At 41.4% G+C, this 16016-nt stretch overlaps 1 protein-coding gene across 1 annotated transcript in view; it reads left to right on the top strand.

Moving 5' to 3' along the window:
- Window positions 1–16016, top strand: part of LOC146801653 (beta-1,4-galactosyltransferase 3-like) — a 745947-nt gene that overhangs the window by 170302 nt on the left and 559629 nt on the right. The window contains exon 2 of the mRNA XM_085621135.1: window positions 2089–2579. Coding sequence (XP_085477261.1) covers window positions 2339–2579 — 241 coding nt within the window. The 5' untranslated portion in view covers window positions 2089–2338. The remainder of the gene's footprint in view (window positions 1–2088; window positions 2580–16016) is intronic.

Raw genomic sequence — 16016 nt, 5'->3', positions numbered from 1 at the left:
ACAGGAATGATGGGTATGGTCCTAGAGTAGAACATGTTCTAATAACCGCTGATAAAAAGTTCTGAATTTCCTGTTTTTTGTATTTTCATACATAATGAGTTTGAGTATTGCTGCTTGGACTGGAGATGCTGATCCTCCAATAGATTTCATTTTGTAAGGGGGTGTTACAAATTGTGGTACCAATCTTGAACACAGTGTGATAAGTATTGTTCAAGCTTCAGTTGGATGTATAGCAGCGGCTCAATGAAAGACAGCGAGCCCTCAGCATTTTTATGGGAAGCCAGTGAAAGGCCTGTAGGACAGGCGTAACTGCATACTTTAAATGTACAACAACCGCGCATAGTTAAGAACAACTTCACACAGCCTCTTTTTGACCTGGAGAAAGGAGGCTTGCTGGCACTAGATAGTCTGTATATATTCTGGGAAAAAACTATACCCTGGCATTCTCATATTGAACAGTGCCCTTGTCACAAGCCGCCACCAGGACTGCATCACAATCAATATAATTCAAGAGCCTTATCACCAGGGATGTAGGTGGTGCTCCAGGAGGAGGAAATCAAGTGGACACTCCATGAGCATGTGTTTTCCGAGTAGCCAGTAGGAGAAACTGCAAAAATGTCTTAGATGCACAAAGCAAACCAAAGCAGGTTCTCACTACAGAGCACACTTGCGACTGAAATGATAACTGATTATCAAATTTGATCCCGAGATTTTTAACGGTGCCTGAAGGAATAGGTGCAGAAGAAGCTTTATTAGGCCAACAGGCAGACCACCAATCCAGTTGAAAAGAACTACATGGAAGAGCCTCTGTTTTGTCTCTGTTACTCATCAAATGGTTTAAGACTCATCCATTTAAAGATGGCCGAGAGACACAACTTGAGAGCGCCACCTGAAGAAAAGGAATGCAATATAGGACTTTGTGAATGTTTTGTCTTTGGTTTGTCACTATCCCAAATTGTGCATTATATATTATATTTCTGGATTGTTTAGTTCATCACTTTTCTGATCAATGCAGGCTTTGAGGTTTAGAAAATATTCGGAATGCTTATATAATTGTCTAGAAAGAGAAGAGGGTGGCACAAGATGCCTTTGCTGTCAAAAGTCTATTTTGATATTCACCCCTAGGAACTATTTCATTGATTTGTATAGGAATTTAGTCCCTACAATCTTCTCCACTCTGCGTCCTATCTTGTTAGGGCATCTTGTTCTTAACTTTTATCATTAGATCTGTAAAACATGTTGTATTGTTGAGTACGAATGTTACAGGATATACATACTGGGTATTGGAATTGTCATATGCTTATTGCTTCTAGGAATTCTTTACTCTTTTGTAATCTTATTTACTTTTTTGGGCTGTACAAATATTACAAAAATGATGTGTACAAGGAAATCGTTTAGTCTTTCTCTGGAATCTAAAGTAAGTCCAGAATGTGAAAGCACACACACAACTTGACTCTAGTACAATAAAATATACTTCACAGATGTGTTTTTTTTTGCTTTCTCCTTCCCTTTGTCCTGGTAGTCATGCCACATTTCTGCTTAAAGTACAGTTTTAAATTACTCTTACCACCCCTGATGGAAACTACAGTTGACAGGTTACAGATCGTCTCAGCTGCATTCATTTGGTGGTCTGAGGGTTCCGACTTTCTGCTGAACTGATATGGGCATAAATCAAGTTATTTCAAGTAGCATTTTGGTGACTGTGTTCAATGTTTTCATTTAGTATTTTTATTTAATAACTAGTTATTTCTATTGGGATTTTCTACTCCACAGTCAAAACCCATATAACTTAACTGGTTCTACTAGACATCAGTTTTAACTGCTCAACTGGACTTTCCATAAGTAATTTGCTTTGTGTTTTTTCCCCGACATCCTTGGGTGCCATTGAGTCCTTTGTAATATCCTGCATATGCCCATCCTAACATTGACCCACTTTATTTCTCTCTTCTGTCATTATCAAGAATAAGCAAACATTTGTGTGACACAATATGTGACTGATGTTTGAGGTCGAAATAACACCGTGTCAAGAGACAGATGTGTAATTTTTCATTTGATTAGAGGCCTAATTGTTTTTTTTTTATTTTACAGGGATTGTTTGTGGAGGAGTCCGAAGTAGTTCCTCATTGGATTTACTTCACATAATGTAAACCTCAGACACAAGAGTGCCTCCGGGCAGCTACAAAGAATGCCCATGCTCATTTAAATGGATTTACTAAATAAAGGAATATTTAGGACCAGAGAGAGACTTCTTTCAAAGAAATGTATCCGTGTAAATTTACCATTCTCCAGATCCAGCAAATTGCCTTTGTAAACAGACTTGTCCTTGCTGACAAAAATAATGTTGGTATCACGTGGTGACAGGTCGACCTTTGTGCTGGTACTCATTGTTACCCAACTAGTATTTATTCTGCTTTTATACCGGCGAGGAGCTGTTGATGTTCTGCAGGGATTTTTCACCATACACTCACATCGCTGGGACTATTCCAAAACTGAAGATGTATACACAAACCTCAGTTTGTTCACTCCGGTTACGAATTCAGACGATATGCTGTATTGCCCTGTGAAGTCACCAATACTTGGTATGGCATTGCTTTTTTTTATTTTTTATTTTTACATCTGTCATGATTTCCTTATTCTTTTAAGAAGGGTGTGGATTGCTTATAAATGTAATTGGTAACTCTGTCCGCTTTTCCCTATTTCTGTTTGTTTCGGTCTGAGTTTTTAGTTGGCCACTCCTTGGAGATTTCTAGTTTGAAGCTGTCATTAATTTTTGTAAGGCATTAGCCCTCCTCAACCTTGCTGTGCCTTATCAACATGGTCTCTCCTTTACCTTGCTTCTGCTGCGTCATCATATATATATATATATATATATATATATATATATATATATATATATATATATATATATATATATATATATATATATTCACTGAAAAAAACCAAAGGTTTCAGGGGCGTTATAGTTAGGAATTGGCATTTAAAAAACCTTAGAAATTCACTGAAAAAAACATAGGTTTCAGGGGTGTTATAGTTAGCTTGACATTTCCCTCGTACAAAACCCTAGAAATTCCCCTGTTATGGTTAGTTCGGCTAACTAACTTGCGCCCCCGCAATGCACTGCTGATGACGTCACATATTACATCACTCATGACCTGGTCAGTGACATCACGGATGACATCACTGATGACCTCTCAAATGACATCACTGATGACATCACTGATGACATCCAGTGAATGTGTGTTTTTCTTAAAAGTTTAAATATGTTTTATATATTTATAGTGAAAGGCCTATGGAAGAATGAGTGGGTGTATACGTGTGTGAATGGGTGATTTTCTTGGTGCGTAACTGACTCTATAAGTGAGTCATTAAATGTATAATACTGCAGACTAGTGACTAAACAGTGTGAATGTCTGTATGTGTCTGTGTGTTGGTGTAAAAGTGGCTGCATGGTTTTGTGAATATTTAAATGAGTGTCTATATGGGTTATTGATTGGTTGTCTGAGTATCTGTACGGGTGCCTGAGTGTTTGTGTGGGTAGGGTGTGTGTGACTCTGTACATAGATGTGTGAGTGGGTGATTCTATGGTGCATGGTTTTAAGAGTACAACTGTGATGGACTGTATGGTTGGGTGAGTTTATGTATGAGTGTGTTAGTGATTGAATGTATATCTCAGTTGTACATGTGTCAGTAACTACATATGTGAAACGCAGTGTATATGTGTGTAAGAGTATGTAACTATCTATATATGAGAGTGTGTGATTTTGGGAGTGGCTTAATGCGCCATAGTGCAAGGATATCTGTATCATGTGCTGTTTGTTTTTTCTTCAGGAAGACACAGAATTTGTTAGTATTTTATGAGAAAGTGAACTTGAGTGGGTTTAACTGTATAGGTGAGTAAATTGGACTGTGATTAATTATTTGCATGACTGACTAGATGTGTCAGTACCTCAATGGATGATTGGCGGTGTGTGAGTGTCTATATAGGTGTATAAATGCACTCATAGGAGACCTGTTGCCCATCACTACTGCCACCCCCACTCATAGGGGGACCTGTTGCCCATCACCCCTGCCACCCCCACTCATATGGGACCTGTTGCCCATCACCCCTGCCACCCCCACTCATAGGGGACCTGTTGCCCATCACTACTGCCACCCCCACTCATAGGGGACCTGTTTCCCATCACTACTGCCACCCCCACTCATAAGGGACCTGTTGCCCATCACCCCTGCCACCCCCAGCTATAGGGCTAATGTTGCCCAACACCCCTGCCACCCCCACTCATAGCGGACCTGTTGCCCATCACTACTGCCATCCCCACTCTTAGGTGACCTGTTGCCCATCACCCCTGCCACCCCCAGCCATAGGGCTAATGTTGACCATCACCCCTGCCACCCCACTCATAGGGGACCTGTTGCCCATCACCCCTGCCACCCCCACTCATAGGGGACCTGTTGCCCATCACTACTGCCGCCCCCACTCATAGGGGACCTGTTGCCCATCACCCCTGCCACCCCCAGTCATAGGATGGGTGCTGAGCCACACATCCATCATACTCCAACATTAGGTATGTCAGCAAAATACATCCCCCCCTAACATCGTGACAGCAGTGTGTAGTCAGTGCAAATGCCCACAGGGTTGGCAGGGGTGATGGGCAACAGGTCACCTAAGAGTGGGGGTGGCAGTAGTGATGGGCAACAGGTCCCCTATGAGTGGGGGTGGCAGGGGTGTTGGGCAACATTAGCCCTATGGCTGGGGGTGGCAGGGGTGATGGGCAACAGGTCCCCTATGAGTGGGGGTGGCAGTAGTGATGGGCAACAGGTCCCCTATGAGTGGGGGTGGCAGGGAAGTGACTGTCAGTATGAGTGACTGTAGAGGTGAGTGAGGGGACATGTATGTAGACCTAAAAGTCAATGAGTGGGTGAGTAGTTATTGGTATTGGAGTATCTATGGTTGTCAAAATGGCTGTCTGAAATTTTGAGTCGGTGTATCAAAGGTTATATTAGGGTGTGAGAAGATGCACTAATTTATCACATGGATGACGTCATCAGTGATGTCATCAGTGATGTCTTCAGTGATGTCACTGACCATGACATGAGTGATGTAATATGTGACGTCATCAGCAGTGCATTGCGGGGGCGCGAGTTATAGTTAGCTGAACTAACTATAACAGGGGAATTTCTAGGGTTTTGTACGAGGGAAATGTCCAGCTAACTATAACACCCCTGAAACCTATGTTTTTTCAGTGAATTTCTAAGGTTTTTTAAATGCCAATTCCTAACTATAACGCCCCTGAAACCTTTGGTTTTTTCAGTGAATTTCAAAGGTTTTTTAAATTTTGAATTCCTAACTGTAACGTGCATGAAATCTATGGTTTTTTCAGTGAATTTCAAAGGTATTTAAATGCTAATTCCTATCTATAACTTATCTCTAAAGATATCATGAGAAGCATTCTTTTTTAAAAGTAGGGTGCACATTAGTTTTGTGGAAAAGCATCTTTGTGATTGGTTAAGAAAAAGCAGTTTCAACGTGGAGTACATATCATAGGATAAATTTGCTCAGCTCAACCACACCTGCTACTTGCATTTGGAAGGCACTGTTCGAACTTAAAACAATCGTCAACTTTTAACCTGCACGTGTCGTTAAATGTTCAAGAAAATGTTACAAAAAAAATCGTAAAGTTTTAAAAAATTGATGAACTTTTAACCTGCACGTATTGTAGAATGTTCTAGAAAGTGTGTTGATAGAATACGTTGCACTTCTAACTTCTATGTGTTGTTGAATATTAAAAAAAACGGTTCATAGGGAAAATTAAAAAGAAACCAATAGAGAAGTTTTGAAACCTAAAAGAATCAAGGAACTATTCTAATTTATTCTTTACATGTATTTATGTGTGCAGCAACAAAATTATAAACACAACAGCACTAGGAAGAGGAAGAAGCAGGGAGTGGGCGTACGGGGGGAGATGGGCAGAATGGCACACATGCACAATTAAGTACAGCACAAGTATAGACAAACAATGGCCAAAATGAAACACACTAACAAGGAGCACAAGTCACACAACCCACCAACATCACACCACTGAACAAGCATAGAAGTGAAAACCACGCAGTATTCATACAGGATGTGTACAAAGGCCAGTCGTTGGTGTTGTGGGATGTCTGCGACCGTGGTCATCATGGATGAGATGCCCAGCATGTGGCACATGGTCGAGTTCACTGTGTGTTATGCTGCCAAACGGCTGCTCCTCCCTCCCACAAGCCCCCACACTTTTGTACAGTGCGCTGTTGTATCTCGTGCACTCGTACGGCACACCATTGTAATGCCTATTTGCGCATGTCCTGCTACATTCCAACTACAACATCACAGTGCCGTTTGGAAGTGGTGCATGCCACTTTACAACATCGACTGCTGCGGCTCTTGTAACAGGCCACACCAGAACACAAAGACACACTTACCGCACTTCCTGTACACGGACATGTCCGAGACACCCCGTTCCCCTTGCCGGATAGGCACACCCCTGCACTGACCTGTGAACCCCAGACCAGCACACACCAGTTGTGCATGCAGGAGGATGCGTGCATAGCTACACATCCAGGCTCACTGCCAACTCTGAGGTGACAGCACACTGTGATGTTGCAGGGCTCGTGCCTATCATGCTAAGACAATGACCACAGGGACACACTTACTAAGATGTGGGTTTGGGGGGCATTGGCGGTCCTGGAGTTGTTGAGATAAGTCTTCTGGCCCTCATGGGTATCCCTGTATCATGCTCATTGACTCTATGGCACCTGTGGGTGTTCTGGTGTGGCTCTTGGCTGTGTTCCCTTTCATGGTGCAGGTAGTTGTCCTGCTTAACACCAGCAGAAAGCAGATGTAAAATCCCTGGTGCTAACGTGTCTTATCGCCGGAATTTGTTTCGCATTGCAATTGGTGTGAAAGTTGTGATGTGATTTCTTTCGTGTGCACAACAATATACGAACTGAGCAATGTATCTCGTCAAGATCCAACACCTGACGCAGTATTCCCAATCAATATAAATACAATGAGATTTCTTAATAGATTTTGTGTGTACACTGTAAGTGCAGCCAATACCTCAGTGCAATTCAATACAGGATTTTAGTATTTAGAATAAATCGGAAAGGTGCACCTCGTGTCTTTTTGCACTGGAACGGCTACTCTCCATTTCATTATCAGCACTTTAACGGAAGTAAAGTTGAGATAAATCTAACACACTATTCAGAAGTTGGTGCAAACTGCAGATATCACCAGTATTCCAGCGATAAGTGCCCCAAAATTTAACACCATGGTGGACTCCATCAAATAACAGTAATAAGAACAAGAAAGAGTCACACAGCAGTTAAGAGAACAACCAAAAACATTATTAATTTTTATTTCAAACTTTATTTTTTATAATAATAAATATATAAACGATAAACTATTTTCAAACTTTATTTTTTTATTAACCCCTTCAGTGCCCCGCCCTTTCCCCGCCCTGTGCCGGCCCTTTCATTAGCGGGCGGGGTTCATGACGAGATAGTCTCGTCATGGGCACAGCGGAACCGCGCTCCATGACGAGACCATCTCGTCATGGGCACTGAAGGAGTTAACATAAATATAAACAATAAACTAATAAACAAAATGTAACAACAACAATACAAAACAACAAGGCGGAACACTCATGTGGGAACCACGGATGTCGACTACAGACCTGGAAAATCAGAAAGATTGTTAAAAAAACAACAACATGGTATTCTCAACAAAATACCACAAGAAACAAATCACAGATATATAAAATGCATACAGCTAATTTTTTTTTATAAGTTTAACTTACAAAACTGTAGATGTTGCCGCTTTAAAATATTTACCGAATCTGAGGAAACATTTTTGCAGAAGGCACCACGCCCACAACGTTTTTCTTCAGTGGTGAGGACATTTTTTACTTTTTCCAAGGGGCAAACAAAGACCAATGCCACCTTCGTCACTCGCAAGATTTGCCAAAGAGTTCTGTTACGAGGGGATCCTAACAAAAAATACTTGTGCGGCACAGCAAGTATGATGAAACACCTAAGGACCCTTCATCCAAACAATCTTGCACAAGAAGAGTGCAAACAGATGAGAAACACTCCTGTTCTGTATCTGTAAAAAAGAATCACAAATACATTTATATTAATAACTTTCAAATTAATACTATTCCATTACTGTACAAACACATTTTATATAAAAACTAACTAAGAAACTATAGCCCTGAACCACAAGTGTGACGATCGTTAAAACACTACATGCATAGTGCATACTACTTTGAAGCAGTTCATGCCCTAAAGCCTACCTCACTAAAAGACTACATGCTAACTGACTAAATGATTACAGTACTATAAGGAGACACACTGGGTGAGTGACAGGGTGTTTGCTAGAAGAGTATGAATACTAACTAGGGAATTGAAGGTGTGAAACACAACTGTGTAGGTGATTAGAGGACCGCATCCGTACTGCATAGTCATTTAAAGCAGTCCATGTGCTAAGGCCTGGCTGACTGCATGACTACTTGGGTACTGACTGAATGATTAGAGTACAACAAGGAGAGTGCCTAGGTGAATTTATAAGTGCTAGGCTTTTCGCACAGGGAATGGATTAGTACTTGGTACTGAATGGGTCACTAGAGGAGTGCAAAGGCAGTGACAAGTGCTGGACTGTATGGATACTGACTAGGAAATTGAAAGTGGGAAAGACAAGTGTCTAGGTGGTTAGAAGACTGCATGCATAGTGCATAGGGGTTTGAAGCAGTCTATGTGCTAAGGCCTGGCTCAGTGTATGAATACTTAGACACTGACTGAATGATTAGAGTACTGCAAAGATAGTATCTTGGTGACTTTATAAGTGTTTGGGTTTTAGCACAGTGAATGGATTAGTACATGGTGCTGAATGGGTCACTAGAGGACTGCAAAGGGAGTGACAGGGTATTTCCTGGAAGTGTATGGAGACTGACTAGGGAATTGAAGGTGTGAAAGACAATTGTGTAGGTGGTTAGAGGACTGCATGCATAGTGGATAAGGGTTTGAAGCAGTCCATATACTAAGGCCTGGGTCACTGGATGAGTACTTGGGTACTGACTAAATGATTAGAGTTCTGCAAGGAGAGTGCCTGGGTGAATTTATTAGGGTTTGGCGCAGTGAATGGATTAGTACATGATGCTGAATGGGTCACTAGAGGAGTGCAAGGGGAGTGACAGGGTGTTTGCTGGACTGTATGGATACTGACTGGGAACTGAAGGTGTGAAAGACAAGTGTGTAAATGGTTAGAGGATTGCATGCATAGTGGATAGGGATTTGAAGAAGTCCATGTGCTAAGACCTGGCTCAGTGCATGAATACTTAAGCAGTGACTGAATCATTAGAGTACTGTAAAGAGAGTGTCTTGGTGAATTTATAAGTGTTTGGCTGTTAGCACAGTGACTGGATTAGTACATGCTGTTGAATGGGTCTCTAGAGAACTGCAAAGGAAGTGACAGGATGTTTCCTGGAAGTGTATGGATACTGACTAGGGAATTGAAGGTGTAAAAGACAAGTTTATAGTATGTTAGAACACTACATGCATACTGCATAGACATTTGAAGCATTATATTTGGTACTTAGAAACTGACTAAATAATCAGACTACTTCTAGGACAGTGCTTAGGTAAAACTTTTAAATTTTCAGTTCTGCCACAGTGAACAGAATAGTACATGGTACTGCACCTTAGTGTCAAACCCTCACTCATTTTATCAATGCATAAGCAAAGACTAGCTTCTAATGCTACTAAAACTTGACAACATGAGAGGTTTTAAATTAGTTATCTGTCAGCAAATACACTGTTACCAAATGCTTCTCTCACAGTGGTTCTCAAATGCACACAGACTCGCAGTGTGATTCTAGACAACAACCACTATACCTAGGAGTTTACCAGAAATCATTCACTACTGTGGAAGTGGTAAGGGAACTGCACACAATCTTCATATTTCAGGACTGCACTTTTATGTCAAAGCCTTACTCATATAATCAAAGCATACGCAAAGACTGGCTTCTAATGCTACTAAAACTTCACAACATGACCGGTTTTAAAACAGGTATCTGTCAGCAAATACACAATGTTAACAAATGCTTCTCTCACAATCCTTACCCAAATGCACACAGACTCACAGAGTGATTTTAGACAAGCAACACTATCCTAGGAGTTTACCAAAACTCATTCACTAGTCTGGAAGAGTTAATGGTACTGCACACAATCTACATATTTAAGTACACCACATCCGTGTCAAAGCATGACTCATTTAATCAACGCATAAGCAAAGACTGGATTCTAATCCTACTAAAACTTCACAACATGACAGGTTTTAAAACAGTTATCTGTCAGCAAATACATGGTGTTACCAAATGCTTCTCTCACAGTGATCCCAAATACACACTAACTCAGTGTGATTCTAGACAAGCACCACTATCCCTATGAGTTTACCAAAACTCATTCACTACATTGCATGTGGTAAGGGAACTGCACACAATCTACATATTTCACAACTGCAATTTACTGTCAATGCCTGACTCATATAATGAAAGCATAAGCCATAACTGTCTTCTAATGCTACTAAAACTTGACAACATGACATGTTTTAAAACACTTATCTGTCAGCAAATACACGATGTTACCAAACACTTCTCTCACAGTGGTTCCCAAATGCACACAGACTCAGTGTGATTCTAGACAATCAACACTATCCCTAGGAGTTTACCAAAACTCATTTACTACAGTGGAAGTGGTAAAGGAACTGCACACAATCTACATATTTCACGACTACACTTTAATGTCAATGCCTGACTAATTTAATCAACGCATAAGCAAAGACTGGCTTCTAATGCTACTAAAACTTGACAACATGACAGGTTTCAAAACAGCTATCTGTCAGCAAATACACGATGTTACCAAATGCTTCTCTCACAATCCTTACCCAAATGCACACAGACTCAGTGTGATTTTAGACAATCAACACTATCCTAGGAGTTTACCAAAACTCATTCACTACAGTGCAACTGGTAAGGGAACTGCACACAATCTACATATTTCAGGACTGCACTTTTCTGTCAAAGCCTGACTCATTTAATCAAATCATAAGCCATAACTGTCTTCTAATGCTACTAAAACTTAACATGACAAGTTAAAACAGTTATCTGTCAGCAAATACACAATGTTACCAAATGCTTCTCTCACAGTGGTTCCCAAATGCACACAGACTCACTGTGTGATTCTAGACAAACAACACTATCCCTTGCACTATACTAAAACACATTTCTTCATCTAGAAGTAGTACTACATTTTAGTATAGAAACATAACATAACTCATTTCACAAATTCATAAACAATTACTGGTTTCTAATTCTACCAAAATATAAAAACAGCACAGTTATCTGTCTACAAACACATGAAAACGCAAATGCTTATCACAGAATGGTTTCTACATGCACACACATTGTAGAGAAAAAAAATACTCCCTACACTTTGGCAGGAAAAATACATTAGTCTGATTAAAATTAAAATAGTCTACATACATCCCCTCACAATTAAATAACTCATCTTTCAAGTTCTTTTGTCGATTAAGAAGTATATCAATCACTCACCATATTTTCTTTTACAGAATCTCTGCACCGTGCACCTCTCAGCAAAGCAAAGAATGGAAAAGTTTCCCTTTCATTTTCCACACATATACATGTAAACATCAAATCGCAATCCTTCGCACATAAACTCAAAAGCAAACGCACTTTTCTATTGGTTAAACATTTCAACCCTTTCCAACTGAAATACATTTCAACCCTTCCCCCAATCTGCCTTCTGCCTGTTACCATAGAAACAGGTCATGGAACCCTGCACTGAGCTCACAGGTCACAAGTTCAGCACACAATGTTCCTACACAAGACAGGAAGTGTGCTTGGCTTTTCAACATATCAGCTTATCATATATAATGTTCCTAACAATCTGTTTTTGTTAACCAATAACAATCATACCTTTAAAAAACAGAAATATACACCCTACCTTTCAGTGTAGAAAGTTGTCATACAACCAATGATTTCTTGTCGTTTTTCCAAAAACGTTGCCGTGGATCCGCGCACCCACCGCGGGAGAATCCGTGCATCCAACGCGGCAGGAAGCGCGCACCGTGCGCGCATTCCCCGTTTTTTTTAAATTTTTATTTTTAAAAAGGAGGCCCCAGAGGGTCCTTCTGGGACCCCCTAAGCACCTCTAGAGGGTCAGAGTATTTCCACTCTGCCCCCTTTATATGTTTTACACACTTATTCCTCTTGCATCTTCAGCCTCGCTTCTACCGAGGCAGAAAATGGCCGCCAACAGTTCCTAGTTTCGAATGTAGAAAGACACTCGACAGCCAATTAGCATTCAGCGCGCGATCGGGAGGGTGCGCGCTCGGTTCGGGGAGGGTGCGCGTAGGATGCGCGGATCCTCCGCTGCCATAGATATCACTAACTTTTTTACCCTAATTTTCTCAGGAACTACCGAACAGATTCACACCATATATGCAAAAGGCACGAGTCCAAACTGAGGACTACCTCTTTGCCAAATTTGGTGTCATTCCGTTCAGCGGTTCGGGCTGTAGCTGCGACAACAGATCCTATGGGAAATTGCATGGGGAAAACGCGTTTTGGGACCCCCATTTTTTCTCGGCCCCCGCTTGACGGTTCACCGCAAAACTTTCAGGGTAGGAGCGGAGCGGAGCTGGCCAAAAGTTTGGAAAATTTCGCGAGGATTCGTCAACCGGCGCCAGACTTATTGGGAATAGAATGTTGCGGATTTCCTATGGAAAATAGGTCCGAACTATAACTACCTACTGGCGACCGCCAGTAGGTAATATATATACATATATTACCTACTGACGGTTCTAGTTAGGACCAAGTTTCCATAGAAAGGGCATTTTTTGTTTTGCTTATAACTTTGGCGTAGTTTAATGAATCTTCATGAAATGTTCCAAACTGATTCTTTGTTCATATCAGCTCCTATGTGGGAAGTCTATGCAGGTCAGCTCCTATCCTGAAAGTTTGGGGGTGATTCGTCAAGGGGGGGGGGGGGGCGAGAAAAAAGGCGGGTCCCAAAACGGGTTTTCTCCATGTTAATTTCCATAGGAAACTTTAGACCGGGCTACAGGTCGAACGGGGAAATGGAATTACCCCAAATTTGGCAGGGAGAATGGTCTTGGTCTAGAAAACACGCTTTTGTTTATTTGGTGTAAATCCGTTCAGTAGTTTTTGAGAAATATCGAAATTTACAGATATCAATATTTGGGAATTCTGCCATCTGATTGGCTGAGGCGTTACGAGCACAAGCTTGCTGCTTATTGGTTGTGAGCGCTGCGAGTGGTTGAAACTAGGAAGTGTTGGCCACCATTTTGTGATTCCGTTGAAGCAAGTAACGGGAAAAAAGGGAGAAAAGAGTAGGAAAGAGAAGGGTAAAAGCGCTGTGAGGTCTGTGGGGTGGTTAGGGTGTGCTACACAGGGCGTGTGAAGCGATGTATTCACCTCTACTGGTGTGAAAGTGCTGTTTTGCCCAGAGTGAGATGGTGCTGAGGTGAGGTGCCAGTACACTCGGGGATGAAACCGTGAGCTGATTGCTGTAAACTGATGTGCTCTGGGCGCTGTAAACTGATGTGCTCTGGGCGCTGTAGCACGCTGGCCGCTGTGGCATAGCTGTGCAAGTGAATGTTATTATGGGTTTAGACTATAGCGGGAGTGGGAAGCAAACTGCTCACCCCTACCGGTCTGAAGACTCGAATGGAGTGTTTTAGCAAGCAGCAATAAAGAAGTAATCGTGAAGAATATAATGCAGAATGTTGCAATGCCACAGAAGACAAATGGTGAAATCAGGTGTGTTTAAGAAAGTGGCTGTGTGGGATAAAGCAATGGAGTCTGCAAGTTATATAAAAAGTGTCTTTATGCAAGTGCCATAAATGGAACCACTGGTGCAAGAGCTAAGGTATCCAGCTGAAGCAAACTCCAACTGCTTCTGCTGTATTCAAAGCTAAGCTTATGCATCAGTCAATTCCACATTACATGTTACAGTTCCATGTGACATAAACAATACCCATTAGACATGAATGACTGTAAATTGCAGAATGAAAATAAAGGTAGGATACGATTACCACACTGTGCCAACCAGTTCCTAAAACAATGCCGTGTTTTTTTTATCTTAATCGCCAGTTCGTGAGCAGAGGTTGAGGATGAGCTAATCTGTGTGAAAGGGCTTCATGGATAAGAGGCAGGCAGAGAGACGTGTGTACAAAGAATAGATATGGTTTCAAAATGGATGTCGGGTTTAGGCTAATTTAGCAAGTAAATAGCGTATTTGCATAGGCCATACATCATCCATCCCTGGTTAGTGTGGAGAGGTAAGGGCCAATAATGAAAACAGAGTTCAAATGCCTAAGCATACGTAGAAAGTTATTATATGAAAATAGTTCAATTGAAGTGTATTAAAAAATGTAATAGGAAAAAGTAAAAAAAGTTGGAAAAAATCAATCCAATAATAAAGTGAATTTCTTTCAAGTCTTGGAGATTGCAGTCCGGAAGTTCTTCAGCGGCTTGAGATGCGTAATGTGCCAAGAGGCGATTGTTGCCATCGTGTGAGAAAAGCGAAGCGATCCAATTTATATCCTCAAAGGGACAATAATGTTCCACGAATGTTGGAGCGGCAATTTGAATTGGCAGGCAATCTGCGATGTTGTTAAAGGTCGCACGTTGCAGGAGATCTTTCGCAGCTGCGCAGAAATCCCATTCCGCCAGGATACCTTTTTGCGTTGCATCCGCCATTGCTTTACGGCCCGAACAATCAAGTTCATGGTTTTCAAGATACTCCATTACCTGCTGGATATCAGAAGTGTTTGCTGGGAGTTTGGCAAGGCATAGATACATTCACCAGTCGATTGGGCAAGTTTTGCAATAAAAAGATGGTTGCACACAGATTGTATATGTGTAAATAAATGTCATGTTGTAGCTTGCTCCGATAATAGATAGAGGCAGGCAGACGAAAAGTTGTTCCATTTTTTCACGGTATTGATGTAGCTTCGCGTAGAGGCGTATTCTGTCAGACATGCTTGTTACCACAGGGAGCGTAGCCATTTTTAACAAGCTAAAATAGTAGTAGGATGGCCGCAAACAGAGCGAGAATTATGGGCACTGTTGCTGTTATTCTAGAGATGATCGAATGAATGAAGTCTGGTATTAGAGTGAAAACAGTTTGAAAGCCTGTGAGAAGGCCGGAGGAGACAATGTTAAAAAAGTGTGCCAGACCTTAAATGTCAGATGTGTTGAAAATTGTGTAACAATTCACAAAGTGTAATGGGAGGTTCGTATTTAAAAGGGAGTGTATTTTACTTGAAGATCGTGCTATCTGCATTCGATAAATTACTTTTGGAGAAGTGAGGGACGCTTCTGTTTGAAACAAAAGCGCTTTCAGTTTGCTCCGTTTTAATAAAATCTGTTTTCAAAGTAGGTATTGAAGGCCAAGTTGAACTTTGGGAGTTACTTTGTGTCGGTGGGATTAGAGATTGCCAGAGGAAGTTATCCGGTTTGAAAAGTAAGGACATACGGTATGCCAGCTCACATTGCGTAGCAGTCCATGTTATTGAGAAGCAGATAACTGCAGTTAAAAAGCTGTGTGAATGTTGGTCTGATTGTGGGAGTTGGCATGCTTTTAAGAAAGCACGCACGATTGGGGGCTGTAAGCTTAGAAGCGTCGTGCAGTTGGACATTCTTGCATAGTAATGAATGATTGCCATTGTGGTCCCACGTTTCACCTGTGAGGAAAAACTTCGGTATCCTCTTTAAGACAGCGATATGTAAATGGGAGAAACCACTGCTCGTGAATAAATGCGCCACCTTATATAATCACATACAACATGACCAACAACATGTACACCTAGCAGACACAACAACACTACGTACTGTGGGAACCGTGGCTAGCCATGTACACAAACCAAACATGGCACCTCT

This window comes from Triturus cristatus, chromosome 8, assembly GCF_964204655.1.
Source record: "Triturus cristatus chromosome 8, aTriCri1.1, whole genome shotgun sequence".
Lineage (NCBI taxonomy): Eukaryota > Metazoa > Chordata > Amphibia > Caudata > Salamandridae > Triturus > Triturus cristatus.
The sequence above is the reverse complement of the archived record's forward strand: the minus strand, read 5'-3'. Positions and strand labels throughout refer to the sequence as shown.